Source organism: Sparus aurata, chromosome 5 (assembly GCF_900880675.1).
Source record: "Sparus aurata chromosome 5, fSpaAur1.1, whole genome shotgun sequence".
Classification (NCBI taxonomy): domain Eukaryota; kingdom Metazoa; phylum Chordata; class Actinopteri; order Spariformes; family Sparidae; genus Sparus; species Sparus aurata.
The window spans coordinates 35,429,583-35,452,938 of record NC_044191.1 but is presented as its reverse complement, the minus strand read 5'-3'; the positions used below and the strand labels follow the sequence as shown (position 1 = coordinate 35,452,938).

The 23,356-nt window shown below is 42.4% G+C and overlaps 2 protein-coding genes across 2 annotated transcripts; both read left to right on the top strand.

Annotated features, from left to right (window-relative positions):
- The first annotated feature begins 1,111 nt into the window (after positions 1 to 1,111).
- Positions 1,112 to 4,027, top strand: LOC115581387 (sulfotransferase 2B1-like). Its single transcript, XM_030416434.1, has 5 exons — positions 1,112 to 1,199; positions 1,320 to 1,446; positions 1,578 to 1,672; positions 3,382 to 3,559; positions 3,740 to 4,027. The coding sequence occupies exons 1-5, from the start codon at positions 1,152 to 1,154 to the stop codon at positions 3,847 to 3,849; spliced, it is 558 nt and encodes a 185-aa protein (XP_030272294.1). The 5' UTR covers positions 1,112 to 1,151; the 3' UTR covers positions 3,850 to 4,027.
- A 4,404-nt stretch (positions 4,028 to 8,431) lies between these two features.
- LOC115582203 (uncharacterized) lies at positions 8,432 to 19,997 on the top strand. The gene is made up of 2 exons (XM_030418019.1): positions 8,432 to 10,105; positions 18,258 to 19,997. The coding sequence occupies exons 1-2, from the start codon at positions 8,432 to 8,434 to the stop codon at positions 19,995 to 19,997; spliced, it is 3,414 nt and encodes a 1,137-aa protein (XP_030273879.1).
- The last annotated feature ends 3,359 nt before the right edge of the window (positions 19,998 to 23,356 follow it).

The window sequence follows — 23,356 nt, the reverse complement described above, 5'->3', positions numbered from 1 at the left end:
TAAAACTTGACTAAAACATCTAGACTGAAACTATGAAGGACTAAGATCACTAAAATCTGACAGAACAAATGAAGCTTTTACGTCTGCAGGTTAAGACTAAAATAGCTGCCAAAATGAATAATGCAGTATATAAGCACCACTGTTACAGACAAAACACTCTAAATAAAAAAGAAAATTCATCATCCACGCTATTGTGACTATCCATCACTTTGCTTTATTTTAAGCACTTACCTTTATCTTAGATCTTTAGTGAGGGTGTGTCATTTTTGACCTGGAGGACAAGACAGAGCAGAATGTGAAGACAACAGGAGGATTAACCTGACATATGTGTTTTACCAGTAGAGTGACAGACACCATATATAACCTAAATGTAAAGACAATACGGTTGTGTTGTAGTCAAGACCACACCAACCGTGACCAACACATTACCGAGACCAGAGAGTACCGAGACCAAGACTAGGCCAAGACATTTGGAAGTCGAGACTGAGACACTGACACGTGCCTTCAAATATAAACCTTCATATATAGTACATGCAGACAAAATCATTCAATGTCCTTTTGACATAAAAAGTCAATTTAAAGTCAGTATAAACCGACGGGGCCTGTGTTCATCTACATTCTGCAAGTATGAATGGGCACTAGAAGAAATTCAACCTATAATTTTAATATTTACAATACCGGTATTGTAAATAGTAAAATCTTAAAGAGAGAGTGCACAGAAAGAAAACTGTTATGCTGCAGGCTAACATTGCCAGGGTTAATGTCTTAGCTAACAGTAGTTTGTTGGCTTCAAAGCTTGTGAATAAACATGCAGGGCCTTTCAGTTATAACTTGTCATGAACAAGTAAACGTTTGGGTCGCACAAATAAATGTCTTTTTCATATAGTTACCTGTTGTTAAAGGAGTCATCACCCGGAAATCGCAATTTCTCTCGTTAAATCATGCAAATTGGTGTGGGGCCTCTGTTGAAACTTGCCTGAAAAGCTGGAGTTTGAAAGTGGCTTATTTTTTTAGCTTTGGCTCTTTTTCCGAACAGGAATAGCGCACAGTAGTGCGCGTTCCTAAAGCACGAGATTTTGACTCTGCTCCTGTGGTGACGTTACCACCCAAACTTTGAAGAGAGGCCATCTCCACGAATAATTGCTACACATATGCAGTACAACATGATGCCACCATCTTTCTTCAAAGTGAAGCCAAGGGTAAATCTGGCATAAAGTTTGTCACTGATTATTATCATCATTCTTTTCATTGATGCACATTCTACCTTTGGTGTCATACAAACATCCATGTTAATGATGAATGTGACAACATCATTCCAGGTCATCAATGTCATGAGAAACCCCAAAGATGTGTTCACATCTACCATTCACTATCATGCGAAGGCCTCCTATCATGTCAGCCCAGGTCCACAGAACGAGTTTCTCCACAAGTTCCTCGATGGAAAAGGTTGTTCTCAACCTCATCCCAAGAAATTAGCTTTTTATCATAACACACAGTAAAGTAAGTGACAGTAACCTGAACTGCATTTCACTGATAGATGGATTATTGGAGTGTTTGTGATTTTCTTTCTCCTCTAGTTGCCTATGGCTCATGGTTTGATCATGTGAAGAGCTGGCTGAATGCTGAGGATAAAGAGCACATGATGCACATCTCCTATGAAGAGATGATAATGGTGAGACATTTAACAGTGTGCAGTAGCCTAGAGGTTAGAGACGCAACGTGTGGCTGGAGGGTTGGCGGTTCAAATCCCCAGACAGACAGGACTAATGTGGTTGGGGAAGGCTGTGCTTGCCCCTCCCTCATTACCACTGCTTAGGTGCCCTTGAGCAAAAAAGCAGTTAACCACAATTGATCCAGTGGAGCTGCTCAGCGGCCAGAAGATCAGACTGTGGTTGAGCTCTGATTCTCCACTTGTCCAACAGTTAAGTCCTTTTCCTTTGACTTGTTCTGCCTGAGTGTCTGCATCTGGGTTTTCGGGTCCTACTGCAGAAGTTTTGTCCTGCTGATGGTGCAAGACAAAAGGTCTCTGGGGACAAGGAATTTACAAATTATCCTCTGAGGACAATAGCCGTGTTGCCATGAAACATTTGTAAGAATATCACATTAGACATTTTACGAAAACTGCAAAATCCCCATAAAGTTTGTTCGTTGGCTTGAAGTGGATTTGGTCTTTTGTGAATCAGAGTTAATGCACAAATTGTTTAATGGAAACAGATTTACTGAATAAACTGTGACGTAGCGAACATTCAGCTCCCATGACTGATCAGCTGTTCACATCCACGCACCACGTAGCCTACACCGTGTCATGCTCTGACAAAATGAAGCTTTATGAAGCTAGTTCATTCGCTCGAAACAGTTTATGGTAACGCACATTTTGATTTTTTGGATTTTTTGCAAACTTTCAAAAGTTTGCTTAAAATTTGCTTGGTATTTTATGGAAACATGGCTGTATATGTCTGTATATTTCAGTGCATTACTTGTTGAGATATATTTCCACCTGAACCAATGTACCAACATCCTGGGAACGGACATTGAGATGGTGATATCTTACAAGTACCTGGGAGTTCACCTGAACAATAAGCTGGACTGATCACACTGTAGCAACATATAAGAAAGGTCAGAGCAGACGCTCAGGTCCTTTGGAGTGCAGGGGGCACTCCTGACTACTTCCTCCAACTCTGTGGTGGCATCAGCCATTCTCTACAGAGTAGTCTGCTGGAGCAGCAGCATCTCAGAAGCAGGAAGGAAGAGAATGGATGGAATTATGAGGAAGGCCAGCTCCATCCTGGGATGCCCTCTTGACCCAGTGCAGGTGATGGGATGTGGGCTGATGGATAAGCTGTCATGGCTGCTGGTGAAGGAGTCTCCCCCCCTGCAGGTCACTATCACAGCACTGGGCAGCTCATTCACTGATAGGCTGATACACCGTGAGTGTGTGAAGGAGAGGTATCACAGGTCCTTCCTACCTGCTGCTGACAGACTGTACAACCAGCACTGCTCCCAACAGACATCACATGTGCACTATATCATAAAATAACTCATTTCTCTGTTGTTTTTTTTGCACTAACTGGACAATTTTTCATACCCAGATTTATTATTTATTCAACAACACACTGCCACACTGCTTATAAATACACAGTGTAAAACATTATTTATTTACAATATATATGAGTCTATTTATATTTCTTACTTTTTTTATTGTGTTGTTTATTTTTTACTATTATCATTGTTTATTACAATACTACTGTCCTTTGGCTGCTGCGAGGAAGAAATTTCAAATTAAGGAAATAAAGGAAATTCTGATTCTGATTCTAAACATATTTAAACAATTCCAATGTCACAAGAATACACACATGGTGTGTGTGTGTCTGTTTATTGCAGGACCTGAAGGACTCTGTGTCCAGAATCGCTCAGTTCTTGGAGATACCTTTGGACGATGAGGTGATCGAGAAGATAGCAGACCGATGTCTTTTCAAGAACATGAAGACGAACAGCTCAAACTTCTCTTTGGCTCCTCTTGAAATTGATGACATGTCTAAGTCTGAATTCATGAGGAAAGGTGCGTTTCAACAGATGATTCATACAGTATACAGTCCCGTTTAATTTCCACTGTTATTGGGGTCAAAGTATAGAGCCAAACACACTATCTTTATGAAATTTCATATAAGCTGTACCCTAAAATGGGGCCACACGTCATTTCTTCAGTTGCACGATGATCATCCTGCATGTTGTGTTTCAGGAATTGCCGGAGATTGGAAAAACCAACTAACCGTGGCAGAAGCAGAGTACTTTGATGCAGTTTACAAAGACCAAATGAATGATGTCAAATACAAATTTATATGGGATTAAGACACAACTCATGAATGTCATTCCACCATACAATGATGCACAGAAACCTGTAAAGATGATGCAGTTGGTTGTTGTTCACTGAGATGTTCTGTCTGCTTCTTGAGGTTTGTGGAAGCAGAAGATGATCTGAATACTAACAATGAAATCACATTAAAACCAACAATTTTCTGTTAAGTTCTCCTGTTGTCTTTCAATTTTTTATCAATGTCTTGCTTTCTCTAAAGCAAGATGTTAAACATAAACATATATTTTCATCAATTCCCATCACTTTGGCAAATCATTCCAACTTTGGAACAATGTTTGAGCAGAAACTAGTTAGGAATTAATACATACAGAAGGGGTATGATCACTGGCAACACTAATGTCAGCTGATGGTACATGATTGGCTGATGTTCCCAATGAACTATGGACAAAACACAAATATGATGCAGGATTGATGAAAACTTCAGCACCATTGGTTGTCACATCTTAGTCAGTCTTAGTGATTACAGACCTTGTAAAGCTCAATACCCACTGAATCCAGAACTTATTGAAGGGATAACTCCATTATTTGGTTATTCTGCCGTGTCCAGACTCACCATGTCGTACTCCTATCTTCCCAGTAAAATAGACTCCACAGGAAAATCTACCTCCAACTTGCTGATTTGTCCGAGATTTAAAAGCAGTGAATGACGCTGTACATGCCAGAGATCTGGTGGTTCTGTTTCCCCACACAATTCTGTCTCAGGTACCTCATGAAAGCAAGTACTTCTCAGTTGTAGATGTAGCAAATGCTTTTTTCAGTATACCCAGTCCCGCCCTGAGTAATTTGGTGCCCCAGGCAAAATCTTAGACGGCGCCCTCTTTGCATCGCAGTCAAAATACTCACACAGAAACTGCATATATATATTCAAGATTTTATTTGTTTTAAGTCACACCAAATAAAAACTGAGGAAAGAAACAAGTGATAAAAATACAATATAAATAAGACATTGTGCAAACATATTATCTCTCAGCCTCAGAGTGTCGTCTCTCTCTTATCTATCGTCAGCCGCTTTGCAAAACGACCTCCATCTCCTTCCATGTAGCCATGTGGGTATTGTGCTCCTGGCTATCCTCATGGACCTTCAGCAAGTGGCTTGCATTGTTCCAGTCCTTCAGTCCTTCTTTATTAAGTCTGTATTCTTTTGGAGAAAACATTTAGCAGCAGAAGCAGTGCAAGCTATCATTTCTGTTTGAGTACATCAGCCAGCTTCTTTTGATTTGTTCAGCATTGACTAAGACTCTGTTACAAAAGTCATGCTGACACTCTCCCATCTTTGTTTTTGGGAAATGTGTAACTGCTTTTTATTTTATTTTATTTGAACTGGTCCTCTGTGAACTAACTCTCATCTCACTTTGTCAGTTAGAAGAGATGTCCAGTCAGCTTTTAGTCCTGATGCTGTGTCTCTCTGCTGTGCTGAGGTAGAGGACAGGAGCACCTGATGCTGTGTCTCTCTGCTGTGCTGAGGTAGAGGACAGGAACACCTGATGCTGTGTCTCTCTGCTGTGCTGAGGTAGAGGACAGGAGCACCTGATGCTGTGTCTCTCTGCTGTGCTGAGGTAGAGGACAGGAGCACCTGATGCTGTGTCTCTCTGCTGTGCTGAGGTAGAGGACAGGAGCACATGATGCTGTGTCACTCTGCTGTGCTGAGGTAGAGGACAGGAGCACCTGATGCTGTGTCTCTCTGCTGTGCTGAGGTAGAGGACAGGAGCACCTGATGCTGTGTCACTCTGCTGTGCTGAGGTAGAGGACAGGAGCACCTGATGCTGTGTCACTCTGCTGTGCTGAGGTAGAGGACAGGAGCACCTGATGCTGTGTCACTCTGCTGTGCTGAGGTAGAGGACAGGAGCACCTGATGCTGTGTCACTCTGCTGTGCTGAGGTAGAGGACAGGAGCACCTGATGCTGTGTCTCTCTGCTGTGCTGAGGTAGAGGACAGGAGCACCTGATGCTGTGTCTCTCTGCTGTGCTGAGGTAGAGGACAGGAGCACCTGATGCTGTGTCACTCTGCTGTGCTGAGGTAGAGGACAGGAGCACCTGATGCTGTGTCACTCTGCTGTGCTGAGGTAGAGGACAGGAGCACCTGATGCTGTGTCTCTCTGCTGTGCTGAGGTAGAGGACAGGAGCACCTGATGCTGTGTCACTCTGCTGTGCTGAGGTAGAGGACAGGAGCACCTGATGCTGTGTCACTCTGCTGTGCTGAGGTAGAGGACAGGAGCACCTGATGCTGTGTCTCTCTGCTGTGCTGAGGTAGAGGACAGGAGCACCTGATGCTGTGTCACTGGGCTGCTGGTGCTGAAATATGTTAAATGCATCTGAAGAGAGAAGAGAGTATATGTGACCACTGCATGTTACATTTTAATCAAAAATAATAAAAAAACAGATTGGTGTGTGCCATACATAAGACTAATATAGACCAATAATGGACATGTGATGAGATTCATTCAACTTTATTGTCATTGAAAAGCAATACAGTCTAACCAGAATACAAGTGCAGTGTTTATATTTCACCTGTGAATGATATGTGAAAGCTAAGGTGTGGAGTATTAACAGTAATACACTCTAACTGCACTTTAACACTGATGTAACTTTAACAAACATAAACTGTGACACAATAAACCAAAGGTTTACAACTACACTATTACAAAGGGGATGGAAAACTAACAGCATTTAACTGACATACAAGCAGGAAAGACACCTGTAATAACACCTGAACAGGTCTAACGTTAACTTTCCAAACGTCCCTGATGAATTTAAGGTGGAGTAACATTAACACACGTCGACTCGGCTAATTATTGATTATTAAATGATGCTGCTATCGTCCGAAGTAAGCTAGCAGGCTAACACTCTGCTCCAACAACGATCATTGAACTATTAATTTAATTCACTTCATCACATTGACGTTACTGTACCTCTATCTTCTTCACGTTTTCCTTCCTCTTCTTTCCTTCTTTTCCTTCACTGGGTGCTGGATGGTTTCAGTCTTTTGGACCTTGTGGTTCTGCTACAGTATCAGTAAATCTCTCTCTTGGTCTTGGGGTCTCAGTCCGGTCAGATTCAGGCAGCTCGCCTCTCGACCCCCCTCACAGAGGACAGGTACAGTGCAGAGAACCGGGAACCAGAAAAAAGGCCTCTCCGTTAAATAATAGTCCTTGCCATGACGTTATATTGCTGTGGGCTTATATAACATTTCAAAATATTGGAAGCAATGGCACTGTTAATATATATATATATACATATATACTGTATATATACTCATATTTAAAATTTTTATCATTATAATTTTTTTCTCCCCCTGTTTTCGGTGCCCCCCGCCAGTGGCGTGCACAGACTTTTTGAAGGGCAGGGGCGGAAAGAAGGGCACTTTAGCTGCGTTTTGGCTCCCACGAGGGCACTTTATCATGTTTTAACCAGCCAAGGGGGCAGTTTAGTGTGTTTTGCCAACCAGGAGGGCACTTTAGCGTGCGTTTTTCAACAATTGGCCCCCTCCCGCACATCACTGCCCCCCGTGGATGACAGCGCCCATAGCGTTTCACTATACTGCCTATGCCCAGGGCCGGCTCTGAGCACACGACTGGCTCTACCAATGAGACGGAATTATCTGGCACAGGAGTTGAGTCAGAGCCTTCTTTTATTGTGAGGTTGATTAGGTGGAGATAGAAACCAGGTGTGCCTCGCTGCACTTGCGAAAGTAGGTCAACTCCGCCTCCGCCACCCTCCAGCACTGCAGGTGAAACAGTGGAGACAAGCAGAAAAAAACAAAGTGCACAACAAAACATAACCAAAGAATAAATCAAACACAACCCAGGCCATGACACAAAACATTGTTTCCAACCGTTTTCTCACTCTTAATGGTGATTGATTAGATTTATCAGACAGGGTGGAGTGGCAGGGTCACAGCAGCAGGTGGACTTCAATAAGGACACGGTGGTTCATTTAATTTAACATGTGAGCTAGTTGTAATATTAAAAGTAGGCCTAGTGAATACTACTGATCTCCTTGGAGGTTTGAGTCGTGCTGTGTCACTGCTCATAGCATCACTATTTTATTGATCAGGTGACAGAGGAACCCCGGACAGGTTGTAGCTCATATAGGGAAGATTCAGGGCTACAGGTAAATTTGACATGGTGCTATACTAAATGTTTTACTGCATATGTTTGACTGCTTATGTACAGCAGGTAATGCATCGTACAAAGTTAATGTCAGGCTGGCATCATGTGTTATTTCATTAGTGTGCTGCATCAGGGAGAGGCCAGGTGGAGTTACAGGTGAGACCTCAACATAGTAAAACAACAAAGTTCAGATTGACAGAGCTGCTCCTCGTCCTGGAGTGACTCACAGCTCCATCAGCCCTCCCTCTTCTTCCTCCTCTCACACAGCAGCTCCACTCTGTCACTATATTTCCTTGTTCCCTCCCCTTCATATCTACAGTCTGTGGATGGGCGTAACTGAGCTGACAGACCTCATTCGCTGCACAAACACACGTGTTCAGATCAGAGCTCAGACTAGTTTCAGTTATCAGGAAGTGAAGCTCAGACGGTCGTTGACACTGAGAGGTGAAATGGAGCAGAAAGCAGTTCAGCTGGACCGAGAGACTTTCTCTTGTTCCATCTGTTTGGATCTACTGAAGGATCCGGTGGCTACTCCCTGTGGACACAGCTACTGCAAGAACTGTATTAAAGACCACTGGGACACAGAGGATGAGAAGGGGATCCACAGCTGCCCTCAGTGCAGGAAGAGCTTCACACCGAGGCCTGAGCTGCTGAAAAACACCATGTTAGCAGTTTTAGTGGAGGAGCTGAAGAAGACTGGACTCCAAGCTGCTCCTGCTGATCTCTGCTATGCTGGACCTGAAGATGTGGCCTGTGATGTCTGCACTGGGAGGAAACTGAGAGCAGTCAAGTCCTGTTTATCCTGTCCAGCCTCTTACTGTGAGAAACACCTCCAGCCTCATTATGAAGCAGCTTTTTTAAAGAAACACAAGCTGGTGGAGCCGTCAGAGAAGCTCCAGGAGAACATCTGCTCTCGTCACGATGAGGTGATGAAGATGTTCTGTCGTACTGATCAGCAGTGTATCTGTTATCTCTGCTCTGTGGACGAACATAAAGGCCACGACACAGTGTCAGCTGCAGCAGAGAGGACTGAGAGGCAGAGAGAGCTGGAGGGGAGTCGACACAACATCCAGCAGAGAATCCAGGACAGAGAGGAAGATGTGAAGCTGCTTCAACAGGAGGTGGAGGCCATCAATGGCTCTGCTGATAAAGCAGTGGAGCACAGTGAGAAGATCTTCACCCAGCTGATCCGTCTCATGGAGGAAAGACGCTCTGATGTGAAGCAGCAGGTCAGATCCCAGCAGGAAACTGAAGTGAGTCGAGTCAAAGAGCTTCAGGAGAAGCTGGAGCAGGAGATCACTGAGCTGAAGAGGAAAGACGCTGAGCTGAAGAAGCTCTCACACACAGAGGATCACAACCAGTTTCTACACAACTACCCCTCACTGTCAGCACTCAGTGAGTCTACACACTCATCCAGCATCAAGATCCGTCCTCTCAAGTACTTTGAGGATGTGACAGCAGCTGTGTCAGAGCTCAGAGACAAACTACAGGACGTCCTGAGAGAGACATGGACCAACATCTCACTGACAGAGACTCAAGTGGATGTTTTACTGTCAAACCCACAACCAGAGCCCGAGACCAGAGCTGACTTCTTAAGATATTCACGTGAAATCACACTGGATCCAAACACAGCAAACACATGGCTGTTATTATCTGAGGGGAACAGAAAAGCAACATTCACGAGTCAACAACAGTCTTATTCTAGTCACCCAGACAGATTCACTGACTGGTATTATCAGGTCCTGAGTAGAGAGAGTCTGACTGGACGTTGTTACTGGGAGGTGGAGTGGAGAGGAGCAGTTAGTGTAGCAGTCGCATACAAGAATATCAGCAGAGCAGGGTACTCACATGAATGTGTATTTGGATTCAATGACAAATCTTGGATGTTAAATTGTTCCACAAACAGTTATAACTTTTATCACAACAAAGTCCAAACTCTCGTCTCAGGTCCTCAGTCCTCCAGAGTTGGAGTGTACCTGGATCACAGTGCAGGTATTCTGTCCTTCTACAGCGTCTCTGACACCATGACTCTCCTCCACAGAGTCCAGACCACATTCACTCAGCCTCTCTATGCTGGAGTTTGTGTTTGTTATGAATCCACTGCTGAGTTCAGTAAACTGAAATAGACTGAAGTCATTTCAGGGTCAGTGGGTTAAATTGTGTGTTTCATTCCTTCAGACTTGTTGTGTTTCCATCATTGTTGCTGAGAGCTGATTGTTGTGGCATTTCTTCACTGCACACAGATCAACCTGTCAATCAAACATTGTGGGCGGTACTTTGCCGCCTTCTTGTTGTTGTGTAAATGTTGGACTTTCTTCAGGCGGCGCTCCTTCCTGTGTCTGTTCAGCCACGGAGGCTCTCGCTGCTCCTGATGACTTCACTTCACATGATCATAATCAATAAGGAGATGCTTCATTATTTGCTTGTACATAGCTGAGATTCTGCTCCAACACACTGATTGTGTGGATGAAGTCAATCTGATCATGAAATCACTGAACAAGAGTGCTTTAACAGACTTTACTGACGGGACGTGTGAACAAACTGAAGCTTTAAATCATGAATAAACAAACATGAACAAAGTCTTTTCTCCTCGTCTTCATTCAGGGTTTCATACAGAGCTGACGGAGAACATGTCAAACTAACATGAGAGTTCATTAGCTGAAGTTTGGCTGCAGTTCCTGTATTTTACTCCAGTATTTCCATTTTCTGCTCTGTTGTACTTCCACTCCACTACATTCTGCCAACAATGTAAAAAGACATATATACAACAAAAATATACAAAATAAAGCAATCTTACAAGGCAGCATGTGATAAAGAAAAAATGAGATAATATTATTATATTAAACGTAAACAACCAACGTAGCCTTTGCTAGCACTGATAGCTGTCAGGCTAGCTTTGTTAGCACTCATTGTTTTAAAAGTGTGTTGTGATGTTGTAACTCATTGCTGGTTAGCAGCAGCAGCTGGCTGTGGTAACATTAGATATTGGTAAAGCTAAACCATAAAGATTACGGTATAAATGTTAAATATAAATGTTAAATATAAATGTCAAATATGAATATAAATGTTTGAGTTTCAGGCAGCAGCTCTCTGCTTCACTTGAGCCAAATACAACCCTGAACACAAGAACCTGGATCAGACACGCTGTAAAAAATGTATCAATCAACAAAACACACAAGAGAGAACGTTGGATTTCTCTTTAAAAAGTTTAATTTCTTCATGATTTTTAAACAAAAAGAAGTTGAAAAGTTCAACAGACGTTTGATTCTATAAGAAAATGTTTAAAGGTTGAATATGTAATATGCTTATTAAAGCTATATTTTTTCAAAAATAATACATCCACGGGGTGTTTAGAGGGGCGCAGATTAAAAGTAATGCGTTTCCTTGAAAAATTATATCTAGTCTGAAATAAATAATTTAAGAAATTTTGACGGGTTCGACAATGACTTCCTGTTTACATCGTACCAGCCAAATAGCGGCCGGCATTGCAGGTTGCCAATTTCGCAACCTCAGCAATGCTCGGCACAGCTCGGCTGACACTGGGTAAAATGGCGGAGTCTGCAAGCTCTTCAGAGCCCCAGCGAACGGTGCGTTATCTGTCCCAGCAGCTGAGTGACCGGAGAAGAGCAAAAACCAGAGTAAATATCGGTGAAGCATACGCTCGATGGACTCAGGTAAAGGATTTCCACGGCATCAAAACACGCGGAAATGGCGAACTTTCTCCTGGATCGGTAAGCTAACTCGCTTGCTAACTTAGCTAACGTTACCTGCCGGTCAAACTCCTCCGCTATACTTATTTTCATTATATCACGTTGATCCTAGATATGAGAATACTGATCGTGACCCATCGACCTCCACACCCAGTAAACGGAGGAAACGGAGGCGGCTCAAACCTCCTGCCCTGTCCAAACCTGGCAACCCGACTGCTGGAATTACCTTTTTGCTGTTGCGACTACGATCTTAAGACACTAGATGGCGGCATTCAGCTCGTATTCCTGATCAAAAACAGGAAGTGAGATTGTCAGTTTGGATTTCAACCTCTCTGTGTCCTCATGTCTGCAGAGCTTCTGTAGCAGAGGTTACAGCTGAGCTGATCTCACCATCCAGTCACAGTCTCTTATGATTTTTACTGTTTTATCAGTTAAAGGAACAGTTCACTTAAAAACACACATCCAGTCATTATCTCCTCCCTCCATGCGGATGGAAAATCGGGTGTATCTGGGGACTAAAACTTAAAAAACATCATAAAATTCTCTAAAACTATCACTGGATCACTGTGATACTGAAGACAACTAAAAACATGATTTTTCTAAGGCAAGTTCTGCACATGTGAGGAGCGTTTTTTCTTTGAGGATTTGTAAGCAGATTTATGAAGTCCTCCTCTCCTCCTCGTGATGATATAAAGTCAGGTGAAGTGTCGTCGTCCACAGAACATTTCTGGAGCTTCACAGTAAAACAGAGTTGCTGACAAAGCAGCTGACTAACAAAGTTTGTATTATTACCTCATTAATAATGTAAATATTGTAAATCTTCTCCAAAACTACAGAGTGCTCCTTTAACTTCAGTGCAGAGGCATTATTATAATCATTATTATTATTATGATTATCAGGCCTAAACGGGCAGTTATGGAATTAAAGCTGCATTATTTAAGAACTTTAGTTGAAACATGAAACAGTAACAAATTGTGATGTTGTGATACACTGACGTTAGCATGCTAACCAGCTAGCAACAACCTGCTCCGGTCCAACAACCAGGTGCACAAACACTCTCCTCAGCTGATTCTTACATACTGCACCTTTAGACTTTACAACTGTAGATCGGTCACTTTCAAGGGCGGACTGGCGTACGGGGACACCGGGGATTTCCCCGGTGGGCCGGTGGCCGGTGGGCCATGTCAAAAAGAAAAAGAAAAGGGGGAAAAAAGTTTATCGCAACGGCCAACAGAGTTTTGGTCCGCTGCGGGGCTGGGTCGGGCGGCTATTGTTGTGATAGGCTATACCTGTGTTCACGTATCACTGCCTATGCTGATAGCCAATCACTTTTCGTCCATGTGGGTAAGTCCCACCCATTTCCTCAGGCTGTTGCAGCTGTCACTTGTCAATCACACTGCGCTAACGGTGCAAGACCGCTTTGGTGGATTGAGAGCCAGCGCTGTCCGGGCAGATGGAGAATAAAAAACAAGCCCAAAAATGCAAAGGTGGTGCAGAAAAGCTTTAGGGGTAAAAAAAAAAAAGTAATCCCTCGAGGAAGTTGCAGCCACAAGTCAGAAAATGACGGACCTATTTGTCGTTCGGATTTAGCCATCACCACCAGACAAGAATCTGATGATGTTGCCATACCCAGCACTAGCAGCGTTAGCAGCGGTGAGCTTCGACAGCTGGATATTTCCATACACGCACCTGAGTCCAGCAAGGATGCAGAGCACGAAACAAAGCGGCCTCCCGAGCCCAGTCAAAGACCCAGTGATATAATAATGGTAAGTTGTGTTTGGAACTTGATGATGCTTTAGGTGAAAATGCTCATTTGGCTAACGTTAGTTATTTCCGCGAAGTGCCTAGCCTAGTGTTAGCTAGCATATGGAGTCCAAAATGAGCGCCATTCACTGACCAGATGTTTCCTGTATTTGTCAACCTGCCTATAGATAATGTTATCGTCTGGTTGAAATCAACCTCTTACTGTCTTTGAATTGACTCTAATACTAAACGAGTATAAATGAATGAATAGTTTATTTATGTGTCTGTACGTGGCCCATCCTACATGGGATCATCATCATCAGACAGACACCACTTCACTCAGTAATAATATTCCAGAGTGTGTCATAGGCCTGCACGAAATGAGGAAAAACTGCAATGTGCAATAAAGATGTGACTTATGATAAATAAACATGTATGGAGCCCAACAGTGGTCATGGGGAAGAACATAAATAATGTGCTGATGTGCACAAAAGATACAGGTCATTAAGTAATAATTTGAGGCTACAAGGTATAATTTATTACCACGTCTTCATTAACTTATTTATTTATTTAGGTTCAGTTTGTCTTGGCTATACTTAGTGTGTATGTCATTATCTTGATCACAATGAAAATATGATAAATTGTGCAGCCCTAATATGTATGTGTCTGGCTTAATATCCTTACATCATGTCATGTACATACTGTAATGATATTAAACTATTTCTTTTGAATATTTACTGATGATGATGTTGTTGCATTGGTTAACTAGCATAATTAACAATACTAATCTTATCTAGATTGAAGATAATCCAGCTGTGAACAGAGGAGAGGATCCCAGACAAAGCACTGTTATTGTTAAGGTAAGGCTGATGACAATAATGCTTGTTTGGCTTGTTTGCTTTTTAGCCATATGCACTAACTCATGCACTAATATGAAATACTGCCATCTTTATACTTTGTTGATAGTGCAGTTTCAGTGGTTTGTGTAGATGGTAGTTGTTACTCTGATCCTTGTTTTTTTACTTAATTTATAACTTCATGTAACGCTTAGCTTTCTTGGCCAGGTCACCACTGATAAAGAGATTTCAATCTCAGTTGTTTTCATCTGGTTGAATAAAGGTTAAATAACTATAACAAAAAACATGTTGTTTAGTTATCCTTGTCTGTCTCTCTCTCAACCACAGCTGGAGACTTTTATCCTCATGGCTGCTCAACCAGTTGTTGTTACAAAGATGTTACAAATTCAGTAAGGTAATACTATATGGTCATTAATACTTATGTTTTTATAACTGTCTGACTTACATTTACATTAGTAAATGTCTTATCATTGTAGACTATTGAACTAGCAATTAAAGGATATTGTAACTTAAGTAACATTTTTTGTCCCTAACCCATATAGGCCAGCATGTGTTCCAGAGAGGACTGTGACCCCCAGATTGTCAACACCAACCACTTCAACCCAGCCTCCTCCATAAGCGCTGACTGACTGACTGACAAATTACCAATAAAAGGTAAAGACAGGAAAGGTTCTCGAGTGAACCAAGTGAATGTCCAAGCTGGTGGGCTTGCCAGGATTTTTCACATTTCAAGTTTTTAGTTTTCAAATGTCAGTTTGCTATTTTCAGTTTAGTTTTCGTTTTCATAAATGTTCTGGGTTAAGTTTTTACATACTATATAGTTAGCTTTGTTTTTTATCTATTTTTAAATAACAATTTTATTGAAATGGGCTTATTGTTGTAATTATGTTGCCCCCTAGTGGTTTACTCATGGTATAGACAGTCAGTGTCATTCAGTTCTAACAGCCTGGCAAATTAGTCAGCCAAATGTTATTGTATCAATGACCTGTTTGCATTAAAATTACTACATGCTGTAAAATCACTATACTGCTGTTTTATTGTAGGCTACTTAAGGGTTCAGGTTGATGATTACTACATGATTCTGGTCCAAAACAACATCAAATGCAGTTTTTTTCATCAAGGTACATGAAACTTGTGTTTCCGGCTGGCTGCCAACACCGCGCATGAAGTGGGCCGGTCTGTCAATGACTCCCGGGCCACTTTTCCCCCCCAGTCCGCCCCTGGTCACTTTATTCTTGATTGAGAGGTTTTATTGATCTTTAATAAGCAATTTATGAAGGTTAAATATGAAAAAATACATTTTCAGTTGGACTGAGCTGCTGAAGTGATAGAAACTGATGAAAAGCTGATAAATGTGTGATAACTGCGGGGTAATTACAAAGACATTTGAAAGATGTTACTTGGTATGAACCACCTACATACCACGACACCTGAGGACCTGTGACATGAAGTGTTGACTAACTGACATCTGGAGGAAATGTTCAGCTCAGCCACAGAAACTCCAGACGAGAGGACGAGAAACTCAAGTCAAGTAAGTTTTATTAAGAATGTTTTCACTTTAGGACACTGGCCGTACAACACAGTGTAATATACATCTGTACTTTCAAATTTAAAAAAGGACAAAGAAGGACATAAAAAATAAACCCTCAAATTTTCATGACAAAGTCAAAAATGTCACGTACACAGAAAACGGGGACGATCACTCCCGAGACTCGGCCGACACATTCACTTGCATTGCGTGAGCACTCCGACGGTCCAGGAGACGAGAGCGGAGGTCGTGCTGTGGTGCATCGTGGGCCTTCATGTGTGTTGCTAAGTCCAGGTGAGTCCAGGTGAGTCCAGGTGTGACTGGTTGTTAAACTGTCTGGGGAGAGAACTCAGTACTACATTGTAGGAGGATGATCAGTAATGTCTGAGGTCACCTCCTCTGTTTAAAGACGGTCGTTCTAGTTTGACACAGATGGATTCTTTGACTCCTCGTTCAAACCGTCTGTCTTCTCTGGACAACATGTTCACATTGTTGTCCTCAAAGAACGATTTGTCTCCTTCAGATGTCAGTGGACAGCAGAGTGTTGACATGAGGAGTCGGCCCTCCTGTGTTGTCCACTCGTTTATGGAGAGGTTGTTTTATCTCTCCATTGTACAAATCTGTGCTCTCCATAAACTACATTTCTCTGTCTATGCCTGAGTGTTTTGTCTTTAGGATGGACAAGTGTCTGCCTCAGTGTGTTGGCAGGTTTAAAGTGAACTGGGATATGATGTTTATTAAAGATCCTCCTGAGATGTTCTGCAACTCAGGGAATGATGATGTTGTTGAGTTTTGCTTCATCTGAAAACTGCAACATGTAAACATTTCCTGACTGATAGAAAAACAAAAGATCATTTTAATAATATAGATTCAAAGATATAAATTACTGAATAACTTTAAAACGAGATATTTCATCTCATCTCTTCAAAATCTAAGATATTAAATCTTGATGAGCTCAGACGTTTTTCTGCTCGTCATCTTGTTTGATAGAGTGAATACACAGATGTTGAATTTGTACAGTAGGTACTACTCAGGAAAATGTAGAAATATATAATGTATCTTTCTAATTGTCTAAGCTGGTGAGGCACTGGGCTAACTACGATTCTCAGCTGGATTGGATAAAGATAGAAATGGACATGGTGGCTCCCTCCAGAACCAAACAGGCTCTTTCTCAGATTAAAGTGGTTGAGGGGAAAAAATCCCATTCTGAAGAACTCTCAGTGGTCTGAGGTGCAAAAGGTTGATGGGAAATCACAATACAAGCAGGAACATTCTTCCATATGGGATAACCCACGTATCGTGATGGGTAAACACTCATTTTGTTGGGATCCTTGGCAGAGGAATGGTATATGTGTGATTGATGATCTATATAAGTCATATCAGGAGCTGGTAGATCAATTTCTTTTGGAGGGAAGGGGTGAATTATGGAAATATCTACAACTAAGGAGCAGTGTGTGAAGTGTGTTCCCACTTAACAGAAGTATAGAGGAATCTAATATGTTGATCTGCCAAGTACAATGCATAGAGCTTCAATATTATACAAAAATATAATAGAATTACAAAGTGTGAATACAGAGAATCTTACATTAATATGGCAAAGAGATTTAGAATGTGAAATAAGTAAAGAGAAATGGCATCATATAGTTTCCAGGGTTGGTTGGGCCACTAGAGATATTAGAAGCAGATTTACTCATTACAGAATCACACATAGATATTACTACACTCCTGTGAAGCTTTTTAGAACGGGCTTAGTAGAAGACACAAGGTGTTGGAAGTGTTCGGGCCTTTTGGGAATGTCCTGTGGTGTTACCTTTCTGGAAAGAAGTATTAAGGAAACTGGGAGATTGGTTGGGACACTGGATACAGGAGTCTCCACTGTTCTGTCTCCTGGGAGAAAGCACACTTTTGCCACAAGGAGTCAACAAAGGACAGCATGCACTAATAACTGCAGGCCTCATCACTGCAGCGAGGCTGATACTGAGGAACTGGAAGAGCTCATGTTCATGTATGTAACAAAAGAAATGAACTCGTTATCACGGGACAACAGAGGACATAAAATGAATGAATGCATGGCCCTTTAGGGCTTCCGTAGATCACTCCCAACTGTCAGTCAGCTGTTTATCTGAAATATCAGCAAAGCCTGAGGAGCCAAGAAACATTTTACAACTACAAACTTTGATGTTTTCAAGTGTGGAGCAGGTTTTAACTGAGGCTCTGTTGTAAAAGAGGGAGCAAAGTTCAGATTGATAGAGCTGCTCCTCGTCCTGGAGTGACTCGCAGCTCCATCAGCCCTCCCTCTTCTTCCTCCTCTCACACAGCAGCTCCACTCTGTCACTATATTTCCTTGTTCCCTCCCCTTCATATCTACAGTCTGTGGATGGGCGTAACTGAGCTGACAGACCTCATTCGCTGCACAAACACACGTGTTCAGATCAGAGCTCAGACTAGTTTCAGTTATCAGGAAGTGAAGCTCAGACGGTCGTTGACACTGAGAGGTGAAATGGAGCAGAAAGCAGTTCAGCTGGACCGAGAGACTTTCTCTTGTTCCATCTGTTTGGATCTACTGAAGGATCCGGTGGCTACTCCCTGTGGACACAGCTACTGCAAGAACTGTATTAAAGACCACTGGGACACAGAGGATGAGAAGGGGATCCACAGCTGCCCTCAGTGCAGGAAGAGCTTCACACCGAGGCCTGAGCTGCTGAAAAACACCATGTTAGCAGTTTTAGTGGAGGAGCTGAAGAAGACTGGACTCCAAGCTGCTCCTGCTGATCTCTGCTATGCTGGACCTGAAGATGTGGCCTGTGATGTCTGCACTGGGAGGAAACTGAGAGCTGTCAAGTCCTGTTTGGTCTGTTTGGTTTCTTTCTGTGAGAAACACCTCCAGCCTCATTATACTGTGGCTCAATTCAAGAAACACAAGCTGGTGGAGCCGTCAGAGAAGCTCCAGGAGAACATCTGCTCTCGTCACGATGAGGTGATGAAGATGTTCTGTCGTACTGATCAGCAGTGTATCTGTTATCTCTGCCCTGTGGACGAACATAAAGGCCACGACACAGTGTCAGCTGCAGCAGAGAGGACTGAGAGGCAGAGAGAGCTGGAGGGGAGTCGACACAACATCCAGCAGAGAATCCAGGACAGAGAGGAAGATGTGAAGCTGCTTCAACAGGAGGTGGAGGCCATCAATGGCTCTGCTGATAAAGCAGTGGAGCACAGTGAGAAGATCTTCACCCAGCTGATCCGTCTCATGGAGGAAAGACGCTCTGATGTGAAGCAGCAGGTCAGATCCCAGCAGGAAACTGAAGTGAGTCGAGTCAAAGAGCTTCAGGAGAAGCTGGAGCAGGAGATCACTGAGCTGAAGAGGAAAGACGCTGAGCTGAAGAAGCTCTCACACACAGAGGATCACAACCAGTTTCTACACAACTACCCCTCACTGTCAGCACTCAGTGAGTCTACACACTCATCCAGCATCAAGATCCGTCCTCTCAAGTACTTTGAGGATGTGACAGCAGCTGTGTCAGAGCTCAGAGACAAACTACAGGACGTCCTGAGAGAGACATGGACCAACATCTCACTGACAGAGACTCAAGTGGATGTTTTACTGTCAAACCCACAACCAGAGCCCGAGACCAGAGCTGACTTCTTAAGATATTCATCTGAAATCACACTGGATCCAAACACAGCAAACACACATCTGGTATTATCTGAGGGGAACAGAAAAGCAACAAGAGTGAGTCAACAACAGTCTTATTCTAGTCACCCAGACAGATTCACTTACTGGTGGCAGGTCCTGAGTAGAGAGAGTCTGACTGGACGTTGTTACTGGGAGGTGGAGTGGAGAGGAGGAGTTTATGTAGCAGTCGCATACAAGAATATCAGCAGAGCAGGGAGCTCACATGAATGTTTATTTGGATTAAATGACAAATCTTGGAGGTTAGATTGTGACACAAACAGTTATAACTTTTATCACAACTGTGTCCAAACTCCCGTCTCAGGTCCTCAGTCCTCCAGAGTTGGAGTGTACCTGGATCACAGTGCAGGTATTCTGTCCTTCTACAGCGTCTCTGACACCATGACTCTCCTCCACAGAGTCCAGACCACATTCACTCAGCCTCTCTATGCTGGAGTTTATGTTTATGGTTCTGACTCCACTGCTGAGTTCAGTAAACTGAAATAGTCTGAAGTCATTTCAGGGTCAGTGGGTTAAATTGTGTGTTTCATTCCTTCAGACTTGTTGTGTTTCCATCATTGTTGCTGAGAGCTGATTGTTGTGGCATTTCTTCACTGCACACAGATCAACCTGTCAATCAAACATTGTGGGCGGTACTTTGCCGCCTTCTTGTTGTTGTGTAAATGTTGGACTTTCTTCAGGCGGCGCTCCTTCCTGTGTCTGTTCAGCCACGGAGGCTCTCGCTGCTCCTGATGACTTCACTTCACATGATCATAATCAATAAGGAGATGCTTCATTATTTGCTTGTACATAGCTGAGATTCTGCTCCAACACACTGATTGTGTGGATGAAGTGAATCTGATCATGAAATCACTGAACAAGAGTGCTTTAACAGACTTTACTGACGGGACGTGTGAACAAACTGAAGCTTTAAATCATGAATAAACAAACATGAACAAAGTCTTTTCTCCTCGTCTTCATTCAGGGTTTCATACAGAGCTGACGGAGAACATGTCAAACTAATATGAGAGTTCATTAGCTGAAGTTTGGCTGCAGTTCCTGTATTTTACTCCAGTATTTCCATTTTCTGCTCTGTTGTACTTCCACTCCACTACATTCTGCCAACAATGTAAAAAGAAATATATACAACAAAAATATACAAAATAAAGCAATCTTACAAGGCAGCATGTGATGAATAAAGAAAAAATGAGATAATAATATTATATTGAACGTAAACAACCAACGTAGCCTTTGTTAGCACTGATAGCTGTCAGGCTAGCTTTGTTAGCAATCATTGTTTTAAAAGTGTGTTGTGATGTTGTAACTCATTGCTGGTTAGCAGCAGCAGCTGGCTGTGGTAACATTATATGTTGGTAAAGCTAAAACATAAAGATTAGTGGTGCTACATGTTTTATTTGAATGTTTCCCTCAGTGATTCCATCAGTATGCCATCGGGCAGCAGCTCTCTGCTTCACTCGAGCCAAATACAACCCTGAACACAAGAACCTGGATCAGACACGCTGCAAAAAATGAATTAACCGACAAAACACACAAGAGAGAACGTTGGATTTCTCTTTAAAAAGTTTAATTTCTTCATGATTTTTTTTTTTTTAACACTTTTATTTTTTTAAATTTTTTCAACAAGAAAACAGAAACAGGGGAGGTCTGGGACATGACAGCACGTAATACGATCAGTAGGAAAAAAACAAAACAGTCACAGGTATATAGCACCAGATTTAAGAAGTGTCAAGAGGATATAGATATAGCTACTCAATATTTATTTGGTAATAACAGTCCCATTTATTCCAAAGTGCATCCCCCTTCTCTTTTTGAAGTCGAAGGGTGAAAGTCATTTTCTCCATCAGACGGATAGTGTTGACCACACTGATAAAGGACGAGATGGTGGGAGGGTTCTTCTGAAGCCAGCATTTAGTTATTGTTTTTTTACTTGCGACCATAAATATCTTCAGGAGATATGTGTCACTTTTACTGAGACCTTGAGGGGCATGTCCGAGGTACAGTACGTTGAAAGAGAAGTCAGTGTCCAGGTCTAGAACCTCTGATATCAAGTTTCGCACTCCCTTCCAAAAAGGCTGAACATGTGGGCATAACCAGAAAATATGCGCATGGTCCGCCGAGTCTGATCCACACTCCCTCCAGCAGAAGTGTTGTGACCCACTTGGTTTTGATTTTTGATAGGGGGTAATAAAGAAACGGGTCAAAACTTTCCAGTAGAAGTCTCTCCAGAAGAATGAACTTGTAGTAGTAGACCGGGTTTCCCATGCTTTACTCCACATATCCTCAGTTATTACCATGTTTAGTTCCTTTTCCCAGCGTTCCTTTATATAATCTGTTGAGGATTTATTCATTGAAGTGAAAGCCTTGTATAGTCTACCCACGATGCCTTTGAATTGTAAGCATCAATAAATACCTCAATTATTTTAGAGGGCTCCGGAGAGTCATGACTCTTAACTTCCATTACAAAAAAATTACGGATCTGTAGGCACCGAAAAAAATCTCCTCTGTCCAGTTCATGAGTCCGACATATGTCCTCAAAGTCATTAAAGTGTCCATTTGTCACTATCCGACACAAAGAAGATATGCCCTGCCTAGCCATCCTTCTGTATCTGTGGTCCAGAGCTGCTGGGAGGAAGTGTGGGTCGTACGCAGGCCAGCACAACAGCTTCATCTCCCTATGGAGATTAAATCTCTTAACCACTTGTAACCACAGTTTCATTGAAAAAGAAACACACTGATTTTGGAGCTGAAATACTTCACTTATTCTGCTGAGGCATCCCAGTGCCGACTGTATAGGTATGTCCATTAAAGACAACTCAATCGCTTTCCATTTAGCTTCATAAACTGGATTACACCAACACCACAGGGGCCTCAGCTGAGCTGACAAAAAGTAATCTTTAAGACAAGGCAGAGCCATGCCCCCCCTCTCCCCGGGCAGCTGTAATGTTGAATATCTAACCCTGGGCCTTTTATTATTCCAGATGAACCTAGACATATGTCTATCCCATTCCCTAAACTGTTTCAGAGGCACTTCCACTGGAAGTGCTGTGAATAGGTATAACAATCTTGGGAGGATGTTCATTTTAATAGTCCTTATTCTGCTGCCGAGGTCGAGGGGTAGCACGCCCCATCTACCTAAATCATCATATATATTCCTATTAATCTGCTTATAATTAACATCATACAGCTTTGCCAGGTTCTTGGTTAAAAAGACACCTAAATACTTAATATGTGGTTGGAACCAGTTAAGTGTGTACTTTTTTAACAGTTCTTGTGACGGGGTATAATTAAAGGATAATACTTGAGTTTTTTGAACATTAAGTACATAACCAGAGTATCTCCCATACATCCCCAGAATATTCATTAGTACTGGAACACCAGATTCAGGGTTTTTCAGTGTTACCAACACGTCATCTGCGTAAAGGCAGATTTTATTTTCAACCCCTCCCACAGGTATACCCTCCAGGGCAGTCTCCTCCCTAATAGCCTGAGCCAGTGGTTCGATAAACAGATTGAAAAGCGAAGGGCTAAGAGGGCACCCCTGTCTACATCCTCGTTGTAGCCTTATCGGATTTGATAGACTTCTGTTTATTTTTATCCTTGCTGTTGGAGAGGAGTAAAGGGTCCTTATACACTGTGTGAATGATTCACAGAATCCAAATCTAGACATAACTTGAAATAGGAAGTCCCAGCCGACTGAGTCAAAGGCCTTCTCTGCATCAAGGCTGAGAAGGACTGCACTCATTTGTTCTGTGGAGATGTGATCAATTACATGGAGGACTCTCCTTATGTTGTCATGTGTTTGTCTATTCCTTATAAAGCCTGTCTGGTCCTCTTCTATTAGGGAG